Genomic DNA, 17,769 nt, shown 5'->3' on the forward strand with positions numbered 1-17,769 from the left:
GGCTGCCTTCGTGGCAGATAACCGTTCCCACGTATTTAAAACATCTTATCAGTTGGCTCAGTTGGTTGAGCTGTATGCCATACTTCAAGTCTTTACACAGTTTTCCAGTCAGGCTGTAAATATTTATACCGATAGTGCATATGTAGCTCACTCCATTCCGTTGCTTGAGACTTCTCCTTTTCTTAAAACAACTTCCAACGCTATGCCCTTGTTTATACAAATTCAAAAGCTAATACGAGAAAGACAACAGCCCTTCTATTTGGGACATATTAGGGCACACACAAGCCTACCAGGGTCACTCTCAGAAGGTAATGCCCAGGCAGATGCTGCTACAAGGCTTACCTTCCCCACAACTGTGGGATCAGTGCAGGAAGCTCAGAACTCAGAAGGTAATGCCCAGGCAGATGCTGCTACAAGGCTTACCTTCCCCACAACTGTGGGATCAGTGCAGAAAGCTCAGAACTCAGAAGGTAATGCCCAGAAAGATGCTGCTACAAGGCTTACCTTCCCCATAATTGTGGGATCAGTACAGGAAGCTCAAAACTTGCATAGGTTGCATCACTTAAATGCTCAATCTCTCCGTTTGTTTTGTAAAATTTCACAAGAACAGGCTCGTGAAATAGTCAAAAAATGCCCCTCATGTGTTACAAGCCAACCTGTACCGCATTTGGGAGTCAATCCGCGTGGTCTTCTCCCTAATCAACTGTGGCAAATGGATGTCACACACTTCCCAAAATTTGGCAAACTAAAGTATCTCCATGTCTCTATAGACACCTATAGTGGCTTTGTCTTTGCCTCCCCCCACACAGGAGAAGCTGCTAAGGATGTTATCTCGCACCTTATCACAGCTCTTTCTGTAGTGGGAAAACCTGTTAAGATTAAGACAGACAATGGTCCTGCTTATGTCAGCACTAAGTTTAAACAATTTTGTGAGGCGCTCCATATTAACCACATTACAGGAATTCCCTACAATCCACAGGGACAGGGAATCGTTGAAAGAGCCCATCAAACACTAAAAACTTGGCTCACTCGGCTTGAAGCCACTTCCTTGTCTTTTGCCTCTCCCCGCGACCGATTGAATCATGCGCTCTTTGTGCTAAACTTCCTGACCTTGGATAATAATAATCATTCAGCTGCGGACCGTCATTGGCACCCTTCCCCTGATACGGCTCCGCCTATGGTAATGTGGCAAGACCCCCTCACCAGTAGCTGGCACGGCCCAGATCCAGTACTCATTTGGGGACGTGGCTCAGCCTGCATCCTGGACCAAAAACAATCGGCACCAAGATGGCTACCTGAAAGATTAATTAAACAAGTTAATCCACCAATTCCTACAAATAATGATGTTGTTCCAGAGCCTGTACTTGGCCCTGAGAACGCCTTTTCTTTATACCCACAGGAATGAAAAGACCCAGCTGGACGCTACTGGGACTCATTACAGGACTCCTTATTATTGTTGGAATTGTTGCCATTGTTGCTATTTGTGTATCTTATCTTCTCTCTATTCTCTCCTCCCCTGCTACATTTCCTGAGGGCTCACTGATTAACCCCTCCAAAGGGCCCTAATACAATGGCCCTCAGCCTTGCTCTCCTGATGATGGCAATCTACACCATCCATTGGGCTCCACCAGTCTTTGCAGGGCTTGACAACCCTCAGGGCATTCAAAAATACCTTCAACAGCATCACCCTTGTACCTGCTCAGGGGGCATAATAGTATCCTTCCCACGAACCCGTGGCCGTGGCCGTGGCTGTGCTCAAAAGCCGCATTTTACACAAGACTGCGGAGATAAAACTGCTTATCTGACCGTCCCGGGTTCCCGATGGTTCTGTGTTCCCAAACCTAAGCTAGACTCTTACCGCACTGGGGATCAGTGCCCATCAGAGTGCAATAAAACTATCCATTACTCCGTGCACTCCTCCTGTTATACACAGTATCAAACCTGTAATAAGGGAAATCAGCGTTTATTGTTTGCCGTTATATCAGGAGATTATGAGGGAACGTTCGGAGGAGAGTTGTCCTCTTCACGCTTCAGCTCCCCCTCCTGCCCCACTAAGGGACAAGTAGCCTGCTGGTACCCTATAGCCCCTGTGGGAGTGTCTGACGGTGGAGGCCCTCAGGATACCCTTACTAAATTAAAAACACAAAAGGTACTCGAAACCGTATTTGAAAGCCTTTACCCTTCCCTCCAATACCACCCCCTGGCTAAAGTTCATTCCAGAGGAAATAAAGACTTGGATGTCAATACCATCGATATCCTTACCAACACCCATAAACTGCTTAATCTCTCTGCCCCAAACCTTGCAAGAGACTGCTGGCTCTGTTTACGCCAGGGACCCCCCCTTCCTCTTGCCATTTTTCTACCGCTTAATAATACCCTTGAGTTCAATAGCTTCTTGGGCCACCCCCCTATGCAGCCCTTTCCTGTTCTTCCTGTCCCAACGGAAAATATCACTTGCCTTTATAAACCTCCCAACAATAATCCCTTCGATATCGATGTAGGCCTTGCTCCTTTCTGTACAAATAATGTAACAGTAAACTACCCTCTTTATGCCCCTAATTCCACCGTTTTTGTATGTAGGGATAATTTAGCTTATGCCATTTTACCAACAAATTGGACCGGTAATTGCATGCATGCTATACCTTTTCCTGATATAGAGATTATCAATGGAGATACCCCTGTTCCTATCCCCTCCCTTGATTATATTGCAGGGAGACAAAAACGAGCTATTCAATTTATTCCTTTATTAGCCACATTGGGAATTTCCTCAGCTATGGTTACAGGATCCACAGGACTAGGAATCGCGGTCCACAAATAAAGAGAATTGTCCCAACAACTTATTAATGATGTGCAGACCCTATCCACCACCATTCAGGACCTTCAAGATCAAATTGATTCCCTAGCGGAAGTGGTTCTACAAAATCGTAGAGGCTTAGACTTGCTTACTGCTGAACGGGGAGGTATTTGCTTGGCTTTACAGGAAAAATGCTGTTTTTATGCTAACAAGTCCGGCATTGTTCGTGATAAAATCAAGACACTTCAAGAAGATCTGGAGCGTCATCGACGTGCCATGGCTGAAAATCCCTTTTGGACTGGATGGAATGGACTGCTTCCCTATTTGCTACCGCTTTTAGGCCCCATTGTTGGGTTGCTTGTTGTGCTATCTATAGGTCCTTGTCTCCTCAATAGGCTGATGACCTTTATCAGACAACAAGTAGATAATTTAGCAGCCAGACCAATTCAAATACATTACCAAAGTCTGGCCATGGAAGATCCCATGGAAAACGTTATCTCTCTCTCTGGCCGGTGAAGTCTGGCCAGTGAGGTCACGGTCCCTCCAACAACTGACTCTCCCCTTCGGTCTGCCGCTGTCCCAGTCGGGAGCCCAGGAAGGGCCCCAGGCCTATCAATAAAATGAGCAGTAAGCCAATGACGGGCACCTTCCTGGAACCTCACCCACCTAAGACAGGAGTCCTTGGGGACTGGCAAGGATATCCAATGACGGGTAAGAGGTGATGGAGCCCCGGGTCGATTCCTAAGACAGGCACTGCTCGCTCATCATGCTTGGCCTAACCGGTAGCCATTTCTGTTTAATTGATAAGAAAGGGGGATATGTCGGGGACCACGCAGCATGTGACCTCTTAGTTGAGAGACAGGGCTGGACAGGCCAGACCTGATAGTACTGATAACGCAACCTTGTGTGACCTTGTGCCTTAAGGCCTTGTAACCTTTCCCCTACTTGCACTAGCATTGCAGCTACAAGATAAGCCCCCCCTCCTTCCCCCGCCCGATACCCTGCCTCAATGATATATAAGTGTGTGGTTGAAAAATAAAGTCGCAGCTTGATCGGCACCTGTCTTGCTGCCATCTTTGTGTCTCCTGTCCCTTTCATTTCTCCTTCTAGGTGCTCGGCCCCAGTTGCTGTCCCGCGGGACGGGACAACTTAGAGCTGGGGACACTTTATCTGGGTGTGGGGACTCTTTCCGTCTTCTTCTGTGAAGACTCAGAATTCCACTGTGAGAAGGTTCTTGGCTGGGGTAGCTTCTCCACGAGGAATGCCTTGGCGAGCCAAGCCTACTTCCCTCAGACCTTCTTCTTCTTAATCCAAGGATTCTGAACTTTCTCACATTCCTCATGACTCCTTTCTGACCTGTCTCTTAAAAACCTGCACAGGTTGGGCCTAAAAAGGTAGATCAGTCTGAAACGATTCATTTCCTTCTGCATTGCAGCTTGGCTTCAATATGAATTGGACAATGGTTCTAAGTGGCCTTGATAACTTTGGACAATGGTTCTGCGACCTTGATAACTTTACACAGAGAAATGGCAAATGGTCAGAGGTTTCTTCCCCTCAAATCCTTCACCATCCTTCCCCTCCCTCTTCCTACTCTGTTGGCTTAGCCTACCCTTCACCTCATTTCCACCTTTCAGTAGTAGGTGCATAGATACCCAGAGACCCAGCTCTATGGACAACAGTCCCTTTTCTACTTAAATAAGTCAGTTCTTTTTTTTTTTTAATTGATGGAGCTTCTCAGTCATTTCTTCCATTGCCTTCCAGAGGAATTGCTCCCCCAGTGTTACTCTTTGGGGACCTACAGTAGGGTAACTCTCTGGTCACTGCCTTACCTTTCCATCCTCTAACATTATTTTGTCAAAGAGATATCTTTTATAAGTACTTTTCCTGTGCACAAGAATTTAATACAAGTGACAATCTCCTCGACAGGAGTCAAGACATCCCATGGACACTGGAGAGGTGGCTGAGTGTAGGTAAATGTGTCCACTCCTACCTGCTGCTGATCTCTTCCTCACTTGGGCTCAATGACCCAGTGTTCCCATGGCCCAGGGCTTGAATATTTCCAGTAAAGGAAAGGCACCCATAGAGGGCTGCCAGGACACTAGGAATTCACTTGACGCTTAGACCTTGATCTACTCAGCGAGACCCTGGAAAAACTGAGTCTTAACAATTGAGTCTCCAGAATATTGAAAGGACTATCCTAACTCTGAACTGAGTCTCTGACTTGGGACTTCCAGCTGGATCCCTGGAACTCTCAAATGATGGCACTCAAACAGATGAAAGTTGCAGCAATTTTTTATAACATGATATCTATTATCAGGCTATGGAGCTGAACTTAATGCTGTGCTTGTATAAGGACATTGTGAGAGTTGACCGCCCGAAAAACGTCACCAAGAGACATCTCTTATGCAAACAGCAAGGGGAAGCTTTATTGATTATCCAGCATGCTGGGGCTGTCTGATCATCATGAGCAGAGCAGCCCCGAATAACCAAAGGTTAGGGTTTATAAAGGCAAAAACCGCAAAACCGGGAAGGGGAAGAGAATACACGGTTGTTAAGCGGTTGCTAAAGTCTTACAATCAGCAATTATGATCTTAAGACATAGACAAATCACATCTTTATTATTAGCCCAGGTAACCCAGGTGTAACCTTTCTACTTTTAAGCTTGAGCAATCATGCTAGGGGGTTTTTGTGCATTGCCAAGGGTGATGTAGTGTACTGCTATTGTCCGACTATTTGAGATCATAGTTTCAGACCAGAGTCTCACGGCCATTGGAGGGTGAACCAATGGCAAAAAGGAAGACCTTTCTCTCTGTCTCTCTCTCTCACTGTCCACACTCTGCCTGTCCAAAAAAAAAAAAAAAAGGAATAAATTTAACTGATGGATTAAAGATCTGTACATACAATCTAAAATTTACCTTGCTAGACACATTTAGGGTAAAGTTTCATAGTGTTAATTGTATTTACATTATTGTGGAATATTTTCAAAATGTTTTCATCATGCTAATATGAATGCATATCTATTAAACAACTCCCCATTTTCACCTTCCACCAGTCCCTGCTAGTCACTATCCTAATTTCTCTGTGAGTTTGAATGATTTAGATAACATATCAGTGGCATCGTGCACTATTTGTCTTTTAGGGACTGGCTTACTGAGTTTAATGTCTTCCAGTGCATCCACATTATAGCACGTGAAGGGATTTTCTTATATATATATAATATAATATATATATAATAATTCATTGTATGTATATAATACATTTTGTATATCTGCTCATCTGTAGATGGACATTTAGATCACTTTCACTTCTTGTCTATTGTGAAGGGTGCATTATAAACTTGGATGAGCAAGTATTCATTGGAGATGCTATTTTCAAGCATTTGTAAATATATAGAGAGAACAGAAATTATTGAATAATATGCTAATTTTATTTTTAACTTTTTTGAACCATCATATTGCTTTCCATGACATTTTTTTCTATTGTTCATTATCACCAATAGTGTACAAGGGTTTCAATGCCTTAAATCCTCACAAATGCTCAGTATTTCTTTGTATTTTGATAGTCAACATCCTAGCGAGTATGATGAGTTTGCAGTGATATTCCATCATGATTTTTATTTGCATTTCTCAAATGATTAGTGATGTTGTGATGTTTTCGTTGTATGCTGTAGGCCATTTGTATGCCATCTCTGGCAAATGTCTATTTAGTACCCTGTATATTTTGATTAGATTAATTGTAGTTTTTTTTTTTTTTGTATAAAAAGGGAAGTTCCTTTTTATATTCTGAATATGAACCCCTTATCATGTGTATATGTGTAAATATTTTCTCCTATTATATTGACTTCCTTTTCATTCTATTTTTTTCAACTTTTATTTAATACATATAAATTTCCAAAGTACAATTTTTGAATTATAGTGGCTTTTCCCTCCATAACCTTCCTCCTACCTGCAACCACCCCATCTCCCACTCCCTCTCCCATCCCATTCTTCATCAAGATTCATTTTCAATTATCTTTACATACAGAAGATCAACTTAGTATATTCTAATAAAGATTTCTTTTTTTTTTTAATTTGACAGATTATAGTTAGCGAGAGAGAGACAGAAAGAAAGGTCTGCCTTCTGTTTTTGTTTGTTTGTTTGTTTGTTGTTATTGTTGTTGTTGTTTTGACAGGCAGAGTAGACAGGGAGAGAGAGAGACAGAGAGAAAGGTCTTCCTTTGCCGTTGGTTCACCCTCCAATGGCTGCTGCGGCCGGCGCGCTATGGCCGGTGCACCGCGCTGATCCGATGGCAGGAGCCAGGTGCTTATCCTGGTCTCCCATGGGGTGCAGGGCCCAAGCACTTGGGCCATCCTCCACTGCACTCCCTGGCCACAGCAGAGAGTTGACCTGGAAGAGGGGCAACTGGGACAGAATCCAGCGCCCTGACCGGGACTAGAACCCGGTATGCCAGTGTGCCGGCGCCACAAGGTGGAAGATTAGCCTAGTGAGCCGCGGCGCCTGCCCCCGTTGGTTCAGCCCCCAAATGGCCACCACCGCAGGCACTGTGCCGATCCAAAGCCAGGAGCCAGGTGCTTTCTCCTGGCCTTCCACGCGGGTGCAAGGGCCCAAGCACTTGGGCCATCCTCCACTGCCTTCCTGGGCCACAGCAGAGAGCTGGACTGGAAGAGGAGCAACCAGGACTAGAACCCGGCACCCATATGGGATGCCAGCGCCGCAGGTGGAGGATTAGCCAAGTGAGCGACAGCGCCGGCCCCCTAAGTAAAGATTTCAACAGACTGCACCCACACAGACACACAAAGTATAGAGTACTGTTTGAATAGTAGTTTTAACATTAATTAGCCTAGTACAACACATTAAGGACAGAGGTCCTACATGCGGAGCAGGTGCACAGTGACTCCCATTGTTGATTTAACAATTGGCACTCTTATTGATGGCGTTAGTAATCAACCAAGGCTCTCGTTATGGGCTGCCAAGGCTGTGGAAGCCTCTTGAGTTCACCAACTCCGATCTTATTTAGACAAGGCCATATTCATCTTACTTTTTAAAGTGATCAGTTTAAGTTCATAGTTGATCAAAAAGAAAAGATTAAGTGTCAAAGGGATTACATACATAAGACCAGTGTCAGCAAATAATAATTGATAGAATTAAAAAGGAGAGACTGATCTAACGTGGGAAACAGGATACACAGCACACTCATAGAATGGCATATGCCCTAAACAGCACTCTAGCCTCAGAATCAGCCCTTAAGGTATTCAGATCTGGCTAAAAAGCCTTTTCATTCTATTGACCCTCTCCTTGAATTCATAAATGGTTTTAAGTTTTATGTATCCCATATGTCCAATTTTTGATTGTTTCTTTTGCTTTAAGTATCAGCCTTTATTTTTCATAATAGTTTCATTAGATATTTAAAATATAACTTAACATCTTAATGGAATAATCACCTTAAACTACCTTTATAAAATAATTTTTACAAAACCAAGAACAGTCCTAAATTTATAAAACAAAAATTGTGAAATAGTACAAATAGTTCCTCTATATTTTACACTCAATTTCCTCTATTATTAACTGATATTGCTGTAATATGATTGTCACAAGTAATGAAGCACACGCTAGTTTTTAATCCATCCTCTCTTCTCCCAAACTCTCCAAGTTTTGAGTTTTCACCATTGTGTGTTCAGATTGGGGTATTTTGTTTGTTTTTTGCTCCTGCAATGAGGGATAACATTTGGTATTTATGTTTCTGCGTCAACCTTGTTTCATTTAATATGATGTCTTCCAGTTCCTTGGATTATACTGTAAATGAGAGAATTCCATTCATTTTACTGCTGAATAGAATTTCATTGTGTGTGTGTGTGTGTGATCATTCATCTGAAGATGAACATCTTGGTTCATTCCATATCTTGGCTATTGTGAACCATTGAACAAGTAACATGATGGATCAGGTTTCCTTTTGATACTATGTTTTCAGTTATGTGATTTGAGGTATAAGCTGCAAACTCTGGTAAAGTTAGAAAAATTAACAAACAATTAAAAAAAATGTAAAACAAACAAAATGAAAATAACCAACCAAACCATAAGTTATATCTCTCTGGGTACATATACAGTAACTACAAAGAAATTTCCTTTAAAAAAGCATTTGTAAAAAAAAAAAAAAGCCTCAGTTCTCAATTGCAGAGTTAAAAAGATGACAAATCTGAAATGGTCGCTAAAAGAAATCCGTCCTGGGCCCTCTCTGTTGACCTCCCTCATACCTAACTCCTAAGCACCCTTCATGGCTGCATCCACTCTGCCCACCCCCTACTGTGACTTCAGGTTCCCTGTGTCTGCAGCTCTGATTTTAAGCTGCTGGATGGGAGCCCCTATAATGTTGGTTACCCTTGCAGTACTGCTTTACCTTCTGAGATTTATGCAGTGGGATTTCTTGTTCCTGGAAACACTGGGGAAACAATGAATGGAAAATCTTTGCAAACTGCTCTACAGACAGAAAACCCTGTATTCAGCAACAACTGTGGACTGTTATCTCTCATCACAGATCTCCAAACATTTAGGCAAATCAGTTTGAGGCACTAAGGAGCCAGAACAAAATAAAGCAGGCGAGTAATAAAATCAGTGCTAGTTAAAAATCTTTAATAAACAAAATTATTTTGTTTTCTGTAATGACAAAAATTTTGCAGCTGTGGCTTTATTCCTTTTGGATATAGCTCCAGCTGAGTGTGATTGCTAAGCAGTGTAGATTAGCCAGAAGAGAGCTGCCCAGTCACCAGCATCTGAGATGTCTCCTACACCATGATGCACTTGCAGGAGCTTGTAGCAGAAGTCATGAGAAAGTTCTTCATGTTAATATTCATCAGAAAATGGGTAATGTGGGTGTCCAATATAACTAAAAAAACAATAGTGCACAATGTAGAATCAGTGATCACATTTCTGGAATACTGAAGATGTGGTTTCTGTGATGCTACCATTACAGAAAAATAAAATAAAAATAAAAATAAAATAAAATCTGACTTATATTCATGAGCATGACTTTATGATAAATATCTTTAATCAAAATCAAACTTTTCAAATTATATTCTTGTATCTGGAGGTTAGCATACAGAACATACAGAATAAAAAATTCAAACATTTTTCTCTCACATAACTGCATCTGTCAATAATGTAAAATGATACCCAGTGCTATTTCACAACAGTTTTTAAGAGATATACTTTGTTTTTGAACAAGGACACATCCACATACTATTTAATGCTAAAAAAACATTTCAGGGAGTATAGGTTGTGGGGAGCAACCCGGACTGGACTGAGTTACTGGAATTAAGACTTATTCTATGCATCTGCTCTCCCACAATATGGCGCTGGGAGAGAAGAAAACAGCTTCTACACAGCTGCCTCCAGTTCAGCCAATAAACTGTAGGACTTGCTCCTGATTGGAGGAGAGCAGTGTACTCGGCGTGTGGGCAGCCGAGTTAGGATTGGCGGAGGAGGACTATAAAGGAGGAGAGAGACGGCATACACCGGGAACATCTAAGGGGAACATCTGAGGGAGCACCTGTGCAGCCCCCGAGAGAGCCGGCCGGCGGTGTGCCGCTCCCCTGCGGAAGTGGGGAATGTGGCCAGGGGGAACCGCCCTTCCACGGAGGTGGAAGGGACAGTAGCCAACCCGGGAAGAACCAGCAGCAAACCCGGGGAGGGCCGAGCAGACGAAAGAACAGCGCAGGGTCCTGTGTCGTTCCTCCACGAAGAGGGGGAGCGACATAGGTTATTGCTAGCAATTTGACATATCCTTTGTTAATTCTTCAATATTTACTCACTGCCCATTATGCATGGCATACTATATTACATTATGAAATTAATTTCATTGAAAAGACAGTGTTCAGTCCAAATGCTTCCTGTATAATTTGCATATTTCTGTATTTTCCTAAGTACTGAAAATATAAAGGAATAACAATCAATACTTATTAAAATTCTAAGAGTAGTAGGAATTTGCATTGCTTGCCACTCTACATATAAAGATAGTATTATGTGTCTACTGTAGTACTCATTTTTGCATAATAATAAAACATTTGCCTTTATAACACAGCTATCAAATTTGAATACATATAATTTTTCATTATACTAATTGCTTTCATATATTATCACTTTTATTTCCACCACAAATTAAAAATCCTAATTGTAGAAGGAGTATATAATCCTAGTTAACCTCATTTATAGCATGTATTTGCTTAGCTCCTATAACCTTAGAGGACAAAAACAAAGATCTTTTGTTGGCTGTAAATTCTCTTCCATCATGGAATTTTTGACTGTTATTCTCATTCTTTGGTTTGAAATTTACCTTTAAGGTTTCATTCTCTTCTTTGAGATTACATATTTCAGAAAGTCATAACCAAGTATGTCTATACTTGGTTATGTCTATACTTCTAAGGTCAGCGCTTCTCAAGGTAAATGCAGTGTTGAGTCATTAACAAACACACATTGAAAAGGCTGGCAGAAATTTCAAAACCATTGAAACAGTAATTTGCAAGGATCTATGGGACAACTGCATATGGAAGGGATATGTATTTCTGTGTATGGATGTCCCAAGGTGAAATTCTTTTATACTTCTTTTAATATTTTCACATATATATTACTTTCCATAATTTTTTTATTAACAGATATGTATGCTTAAAAGACCGGAATGTTATCAAGGTTATTCTAAAAATAAAAAGCTACTTTTTAAAACTGTTTCAAATAAGACTTATTTTGATCTATTCCTGAAGTTATGTCTGAGATGGATATTATCAACACATAAGGACAATTGGATATTGCTGTTAGTATAATCCAAAGCCATGTGAGTAACAGTGAATTTCTTTTCCTCATAATCTCGCTACTACTGTGATTTAACGATATGCATTTCCAAATGAATTTTCCTTTGTTGTGCTAATACTCATTTATCTCTTTTCTTTCCCCAGGAAAAGGTTTTTATGAGTAAACTTTTAGGACCTCTGAAATTATCTCAAAAAATAAGTGAAATGTCTTATTTAATTTTTATATTCTTAAATATATAAGTTGGGAGAAGAAAGTGATGTCAAACAAGCCCACTAACATTAATTGGAGACAATTCACATGTTTAGCAGCATAAGCTAAGTTTTTCCAAATTCTCCAAGATTCAAGACTACATTGCACAGAAAATCTACCAAAATCAATCATTTATAAAAATGATGATTCATCTTAATTTACATTTACTGAAATTATTTGCTTATTTACAAGTTTGTGAAATCTTGGAAGGCAGATTATCTTAATGACTATGGTATAAACAAACATGTTGATTAAAGAAAAGGCTCACCGCCTACAACCACAGGGCTGTTGGAAGTATCTTTGTCTGATAAGAATGGAGAAAATCTGGGAGAAGAAGCATCATTTTATGAACACTGAATTGGTCTGCATCGGGAGAATGGAGGCTAATACCCATCTTATATTAATCCTCAAAAAATACATGGAGACAACAAATTTACCAAAGCCACTTACAAATGAGCAGGACAATATCGAAGGTTTTGGTTCAGGCCATCTAGAGCTTTCATGTCCTCTGAAGACAACTGAAATCCAAATACCTATTAGAGAAGTTCAAAATGTTATTATTTTTATACTGAATATTTGCAATCTGGAAAATCCTGAAAAGTTTCCAAAGATTTTGAGACATCAAAAAAAATGTCACTAACCAAAAACCATGGGGTGTTTGTGAGAATGTAAATTGGTATAACCATTATGGAAGACAGCATGGAGATTTCCTCAAAAATAGTTCTACTATTGACCCAACCATCCCACTCCTGGGAATTTACCCAAAGGGAATGAAATCAGCATAGAAAGTGTTATCTGTTCTCCCATATTTCTAGCAGGTCAATTCATAATAGCTAAGATATGGAATCACCTCAGATGTCCATCAACTGATGACTGGATAAAGAAAATGTGAGTTATACACATGATGGAATACCACTCAGCCATAGAAATGAAAGCGATCCTGACCTTTCCAGCAAAATAGAATCAACTGGAGACAATCATGCTTAGTGAAATAAGCTAGACCCAAAAAGACAAACATCATGTTTTCTCTGGTTTATGGTAACTAATATATAGATTTGAATAACAAAAACTGAATGTATAAGACATTGACATACTACGATTTGATAATTGTTTATAGCTCTTTTTTATACTCCTGTGGAACCATGGTTTTCTACTTTTTACTTGTCAAATACTATATGTATTGGAACTTTAAGCCTGTGACTATAAAATAAATTGAAAGTTATCACAAAATTTTAAAGCAAAAAAGGAGGAGGGAAGGATAGAGGGAAAGAGGGAAATACCATTGTGTTCTTTGAATTGTATCTACAAAATATGTGAATCTGCTCTCTTTATATTAATGATGAAAAAATAAAATAAGATAAATAGCATGTGAGGAGTCATTGTTGTGGCACACAGGGTTAATCTGCCACCTGCAATGCAGTCATCCCATGAGGGCACAAGTTGGAGTCCCAGCTGTTCTACTTCTGATCCAGGTCCTTGCTAATACACCTGGGAAACAGAAGACAGCCCAAGTACTTGGGTACCTGTCATTCATGTGGGAGACACAGATGATTTTCAAAATTCCTGGCTTTAGCCTGATCCAGTCCCAGTCACCATTGAGACCATTTGGGGAGTGAAGTAGTAGATGGGGCAATTTCTGTCTCCCTCCCTCTCTCCCTCTCTCCGCCCTACCTCTTTCTCTGTAATTCTGCCTTGCAAATGAATAAGTAAAATCTTAAAAAAAACACTGGGTGAAAAATAAATAAAAGTCCACTACTAGATATACCATATTGAAACCTCACAACACTACAAACAGAGATCTCAATGTTAGCTGTCAAAGAAAGTTCAAATTATTTAAAGAAGACAGGGTCATGTATACACAAGAACTAGTAAAATCTGAAGGCAAACTTTGAAATATATATATAATATATGTTTTATATATATATGTATAATTTAGTAAAGTACCTTGATGCAGTTGTATGTTTATATCCCATCAATGAAGAAAAGGAAATGTAGACAATTTGAAAAAGAAAAATGTACCTCATAAAGTTCTCTTAAGGGGCTGACACTGTGGCAGAGCAGGTAAAGCTGTTGTCTGCAGCACTGACACCCATGTGGGTGCCAGTCCAAGTCCCAGCTGCTCCACTTCTGATCTAGCTCCCTGTTGGTGTGTCTTAGAGGACAGCAGAGCATGGCCCATGTGCTTGAGACTCTGAAACCTCTAGGGACTCAGAGGAAGTTTCTGTCTTCTGGCTTCGGCCTGGCCCAACCTCAGCCATTGGAGTCATTTGGGGAGGGAACAGATAGATGGAAGATTTCTCTATCTATCTATCTATCTATCTATCTATCTATCTATCTATCTATCTTTTCTTCTTTCACTCTGTAACTTTACCTTTCAAATAAATAAATAAATCTTAAAAAAAATTCTCTGGAAATTAATGAAGAGTTTCAACACAATACCAAGTAGTGATTCTAATTTTTATTCTATGTGAAAGTTGAGAAGTTATTACCAATTTTGTATAACATTATCTGGTAAAGAGCAACTAAGCCATTTTTATATATGAGGTGTTAAAAAATGTAATACTATACTGGAAAACAAGAGCTTTATTTTCCAGTGTAATGAAGACAGTACAGAAAAGAAGACAATCCATGGAAGAGAGGAGTAAATGCAGAAATGTATTTTTGTTGGGGAGTCTTTGATGTGAAAGTGTCAGAGTGTCACAGTGAGAGACAGAGTGTGAGACAAAAAGACAGAGACCTCTCAACCGCCAGTTCACATACCACATGTCTATAATGGATCAAGCAGAAGCCAGGCCTGGAGATTAATCTGGATCACTAACAAGGGTCACATATATTTAAATAGTTAGGTCATAATTGCTGCTTCTCATGGAGTTCATTAGCTGCAAGTAGATCAGAAGTAGAACACTGGCTCAAATCCAGGCATTTGAGTATGGGCCAAGCACATACCAAACAGCGTCCCAAATTCCTTTCCTTGGTATTCTTTTTAAAAGTACATATTCAGGTCAATGGACTGTTATGTGTATTTCACACAGCATTTAATAAATGTGAGTTGAATTGATAATCTAATTTAGAAAAAAAGATGATAAAAATTTATAGGTAATGTGGTGAAACATTATACAGTTCTTGCTTTAGAAAAACATACAATGCATCAGTCACAAGCAAGTAAAGATTTAACGGCAAAGAGTAGGAATTTTTGGTCATGAAATTATGCTATGAAGAGAAGAAAAATACTGATATAACTGATGCTTCTCTCCTGGGCACTTTAGCAGGGAGCTGGACTGGAAGTGGAGCAACTGGGACTCAACCCAGCTCCCATATGGGATGCTGGTGTTGCAGACAGTGGCTTAACCTGCATCCCCACAACACAGCATCTGAGAACACATTTTACCAACTACATCTCATACAAAAGTAAGGTAAGGAATACACAAACATGATAGATTGTTAAGAGAAATATCTTCCAATACTTGACTCGGCTAGGCTCCATGCCCTCTGGATCCATTGTCTATTTTCCCATCACTTTGGTGTGGCCTGGCCTATTCAATGGTCATAGAACTGGCCAGAAACAATTGTTAGGCAGTTTTGAGCAGGCTTTACCTGTATCCAATCATTGCCTTTGATTGTGCTATGTAATGAGGTGAGGCCTGGGATACTTAGCTGGAGGATGAAAAAGTACATGGAGGAGCACTGAGGCATCCCATGCAATGCCCAACCAGCATCCTGGAAGGGAGCTGCCTCATTTAAGAATGCATGGCGCTGGCACACCGGGTTCTAGTCCCGGTCAGGGTGCCGGATTCTGTCCCGGTTGCCCCTCTTCCAGGCCGGCTCTCTGCTGTGGCCAGGGAGTGCAGTGGAGGATGGCCCAAGTGCTTGGGCCCTGCACCCCATGGGAGACCAGGAGAAGCACCTGGCTCCTGGCTTCGGATCAGCACGGTGCGCCGGCCGCGGCGGCCATTGGAGGGTGAACCAATGGCAAAGGAAGACCTTTCTCTCTGTCTCTCTCTCTCACTGTCCACTCAATAATAATAATAAAAAAAGAGTGCATGAGGGAGAGGATTTCAAGTACATGAGAGAGCTCAACATACAACACAAGGTGGAGGAGCAAGTTCAGGCCCAGGCTAACTCCCAACTCACATAATGATGTTAAAAATTAGTTTTATCCAATCGTCTGTGTGGAGGTGTTTTGTTTTGTAACTACAATAGTAAAATAGTGGTCTCAACTGAAAACACAGTCATAGTCAATCTATTTAAATGAACAAAGATTTGAAATGCTGCGTCACTAGACAGGAAAACCAAAATGAAAATAAAACTCATGAATATTAAGCTATATGAATACTAACACTGAAAAAGATAATAATTCATAAACCAAAAATCACTTCATAAAATGCTCTAATTTCGAATAATGAAGATGTATTTTGCATAAGGCTACAGAGCAGATTGTTAGTTTGCTGCTGAATACTGATTCTCTCTTTTCTGTTCAATCATATTTACATCTACCCATTATATTTGAGTAATACATAAATTTTGAATGCATGGGTAAAGTCTTGGTGCACAGATGTCTTGACATCTAGCAAAGAACAAATGTAGAGAACACTGTGTAGGATCCATGGTGCCTAGAGCCCCACATGTTCATCACCTTAATGTTCTCTTTGATCTCCCTCTCAATGAAACTCTTGGCCAGGACCACAACCCCACGCTGCAGCTGGTAGCGAAGGGCAATCAGAGCTGGACTTTGCTTGTGCTTTTTTGCCAAGGCACCAATCACTGGATCTTCCAGGAGAACTGGTGAGCTCTGGTCCACCCTAGAAAGAGAGGTAGAAAAGCTGAAGTTCTGAGCATTCAGTTTATTAAGAAATCACCAAAACTGACTAGGGGATATACTCTGTACCAGTGCTTCTCAAAGCTGGTCCCTGGTCTAGCAGCATTAGTGTCATCTAAGCTGTTTCTACAAATGCAGATTACCCCCTGTCTCTGGACCAATTGAGAGATAACTCTGTAAACTACATGTTGTAAACCAATAGTATTTTATCAACAGTGGGTTTTTGTGAGCTTTTTTTTTTTTTTTTTTTTTTACCATTTTGGATCTCGACTTGATCCCAGAGCACTGTAGGCAACCAGAACAATGTCTTTGGACTTGCAGAAATCCAGCAGTTTGCTCTGGTTGAGATAGGGATGACATTCCACCTATAGATGGAAAAGAATGTAAATATCAGACTACAAAAAATGCTAATATTAAAATAAAGGGAAATTTAAAAAGTAAATATAGCTGAATTTAGAAATTAAACATTAAATTTAAATTTACGGGCTTTTGATTTTGCTTAAAGTCTCATTCATTTTATTTGAGAGAGACAGACAGACATACACAAGAGACTAACAGAGAGGGAGACCAAGAGAAAGAAAGAGATTCTAATGACCAGATCACTTCCCAAAATGACCACAACCATCAGGACTGGACTAGGACAAAGCCTGGAGCCCAAAATTTCATCTGGACCTGTCTTGTGGGTAATGAGGGCCCAAGGGGTTTAGCCATCTTCTGCATGTCAAGGTGCATTAGCAGGGCAACCAGGCCTTGAATTGGTGTTCCAATATGGGATGCAGATGTGAGAAGTGTGGCTTACCATGCTGTACCACATATACAGCCCCCAAGTAAAGATTTTTTGAAAGCCATGTTTTACTTTCCTAAGTGCATTACCAGAGAGCTATATCAGAATTTGAGCAGCAACAACTTGAAACTCTGCTCTATGAGACAACCAATCATTCTATGCTTTCTCTTTGGGATACAATTTGATGAACATAGAATTCTAAGGACATCTTCATGACAAAAATATTTAATCTTAATATAATACACCATCCAAATGTAACTTCTAACTTACAGAAAATCAAAGTAGAGAAACAAATGATCTATTATTATGACAACACTCTGAGAAATT

At 40.5% G+C, this 17,769-nt stretch overlaps 2 protein-coding genes across 2 annotated transcripts in view; both read right to left on the reverse strand.

Annotated features, from left to right (window-relative positions):
• LOC103345168 (aldo-keto reductase family 1 member C3-like) overlaps nucleotides 1-17,769 on the reverse strand; it is a 226,041-nt gene that overhangs the window by 123,145 nt on the left and 85,127 nt on the right. The gene's annotated exons all lie outside the window — the stretch shown is intronic.
• Nucleotides 9,487-17,769, reverse strand: part of PGER4 (prostaglandin-E(2) 9-reductase-like) — a gene marked incomplete at its 3' end in the record, with an annotated part of 144,885 nt that continues 136,602 nt past the window's right edge. Inside the window, 4 exon segments of the mRNA NM_001278867.1 lie at nucleotides 9,487-9,674; nucleotides 12,293-12,375; nucleotides 16,476-16,641; nucleotides 16,914-17,023. Coding sequence (NP_001265796.1) covers nucleotides 9,632-9,674; nucleotides 12,293-12,375; nucleotides 16,476-16,641; nucleotides 16,914-17,023 — 402 coding nt within the window.

This window comes from Oryctolagus cuniculus, chromosome 13 (genome assembly GCF_964237555.1).
Source record: "Oryctolagus cuniculus chromosome 13, mOryCun1.1, whole genome shotgun sequence".
NCBI classification, from domain to species: Eukaryota; Metazoa; Chordata; class Mammalia; order Lagomorpha; family Leporidae; genus Oryctolagus; species Oryctolagus cuniculus.